Raw genomic sequence first — 2429 nt, 5'->3', positions numbered from 1 at the left:
GTCCATCGCCAGAGCAAACAAAAAAGGGCTGATTGTCGACCCCTGATGAAACCTCATCATAACCGGAAAATGGTCCGAGTCCCCACCCACCGTCCTCACTCGGGTCTTTACTCCATCATACATGTCCTTAATCAACCTAACGTCATCTGCACATCATATTTCATGCTCTCTTCTTTCTATTTCAAATATCGTCATGGATACTCAACAACAAGGACTTTCAAATTAAGACTTTAAACACATATTTGAGCAATTTAGGGTCTTCGGCACATGTGATTTATTACACAATTTGACATGATAGCTTTCATTAGAATCACATTTTTAAATCATAATATAATAACACACAGCCTATACTTAAACCACATCCTCAAACAGTAACTCAACATAACAAGAATCTTAGGAATACATGTTGAACGCATATTTATTTTGACACAAGGCTTATTTGGAATAATAAATTTATAATGAGCATCGCGGGACTTACAAGGCCATTGTGGGGTTCAATTCTGAAAAAGGAGTTTAGCCAATATACCTCGCTATGAGCTTTCCTTAATTCACTACACAGTTCCTGAAACCTAGCAACTTTGATTTATTTAGAGACACAGCAACATTGAACACGAATTAGGAAGGAGTTCATGATTCTAGCTCATTTGAGCATTTTATCAAACACGTACTAGGTGGCCATTATGATCTCAAGGTCCTCCTATGGTGGATTCCTCTATTTCACTACCCAAAATCTACCCAATTGAGCTCAACAATCTCCCCACAACCCTAGATAGTACATACATGCATAATGAACAACTCCCACAACCAAGAATTGCTTGGCTTGTTACCTATTTTCAGTCAAATCTCGAAATTGAAGGCTAGGGCTAGAACCTCACCTTTTAGTTGAAGACCTTGTGAGTTACCCTAAAGAATTCTTCAAGGCTTGAGCAAAGATTGATGAACAAGGGACTTAGAAATTCCTTTTCTCACTCTATCCCACCTTCTTCTCTCTAAAATATAAGTTTGGACCTTCTAAAATGATTCCTAAGACTGTTTTATAAGAATGGGGTCGGGTTCAAATATTAGAAAAAATAAAGCCCCGATGGAGATCTGTGGTCGCATATGCGGCCGCATAACGCTTCTACGGTCCGCAAAATGGACCGCAAAACGGCAATCCCTGTGAATGTGACCCCTAATTCCACACCCCTAGCATATCGGCTTCTCCATAAAGTAGGTCCCAAAGTGCATCTTTTCACATCTAGGGCATGGGGGCCTCCGCTGCTTCTTAAATCTCCTACCAGGCCGACCATGTTGGTAGGATCCCCTTTTGCCCTGGTTGGGCCTAAAACAGCTCCCCTGCTGCTGACCAGGCCCCAATGGTTGCACACTGACTGAAGACTGAGTGAAAGACTGGGATGGCCCTAACGACCCTCCCCTAAACGCAGACCTGCCACCATCACCGTCAGAAGTACCACTGATGTTTCCTGCTGACCGGGCCTTATTGCTACTCTCTCGCACCATTCTATTCATCAGTTTGAGGGTCTCCATGGCTTGAGCAAATGTCACCATCTTACCATAGTTCATATCAGAATTCAAGGTAGATGTAGTGGCCTCATTAATAACCAAGGGGCTAAGGCCCTGCATAAACCGGCGTACTCTAGCCTCTATAGTGGGCAACATATAGATGGCATATTTAGACAGGCACGCGAATCTCATATGATACACCCACACACTCATGCTCCTTTGTTTCAGGCTCTCAATCTCGGCGGCACGGGCTGCCTTAGTCTTGGCAGGCAAGAAATGATCAATGAAAGCATCGGCAAACTCAGTCCACCTTATCGGAGGGCTCCCTTCCTTGCGGGAGTCCTCCCACATCTCAAACCAAGAATAGGCCACCCCTTTCAGGAAGTAGGAGGCCAACTCCACTTCCTCCGTCTCAGTATCACGCATAACTCGGAGGGTCTTGTGCATCTTATCAATAAAATCCTAGGGGTCCTCCTCAGGATTAGTTCCTGTGAACACTGGAGGATCCAATTGGAGAAACCTGTTCATCCTGGAACTAGTGGAATCCCCTCGCTGACTAGAAGAGCCAACATTTATATGGTTCCCCTAAGATCCCCATCAGGTACACCGGGACCGAAAGGTGGGGCTGGACATGGAACTGGAATATCAGTTGGAGGGTACGTTGCAACCTCAGTAGATGCAGGAACTAGTGCGGTCTGATCTGGTGTAGTGGAATCAGACATTGTAGTAGTCGGGGAAATATTCTCACCCCTCGGGTACTCACCCGCATCATCAAGTAAAGGATCAACTGCCAGTCCTGGGGTGGTATTGTCTCTTTGGCTAGTTCTTGATTTCTTCTTAGGCGCCATATACTGAAAATTAGAGCAATGCACGAGTTAAAGGAAGAAAAATCTTACAATCAGCTTTATCGCACGACCTAGAATAAT

At 44.4% G+C, this 2429-nt stretch overlaps 1 protein-coding gene across 1 annotated transcript; it reads right to left on the bottom strand.

Annotated features, from left to right (window-relative positions):
• Positions 1–1185: 1185 nt before the first annotated feature.
• Positions 1186–1950, bottom strand: LOC138902681 (uncharacterized). Its single transcript, XM_070190570.1, has one exon. It carries the CDS (start codon positions 1948–1950, stop codon positions 1186–1188), a length of 765 nt encoding a protein of 254 aa, XP_070046671.1.
• Between the last annotated feature and the right edge of the window lie 479 nt (positions 1951–2429).

The sequence above is a fragment of the Nicotiana tomentosiformis genome, chromosome 12, assembly GCF_000390325.3.
Source record: "Nicotiana tomentosiformis chromosome 12, ASM39032v3, whole genome shotgun sequence".
NCBI classification, from domain to species: domain Eukaryota; kingdom Viridiplantae; phylum Streptophyta; class Magnoliopsida; order Solanales; family Solanaceae; genus Nicotiana; species Nicotiana tomentosiformis.
The sequence above is the reverse complement of the archived record's forward strand: the minus strand, read 5'-3'. Positions and strand labels throughout refer to the sequence as shown.

Excerpts from the sequence above, each read along its gene's own strand:
- LOC138902681 (XM_070190570.1), bottom strand. The coding sequence starts at position 1,950 with ATGCACAAGACCCTCCGAGTTATGCGTGATACTGAGACGGAGGAAGTG.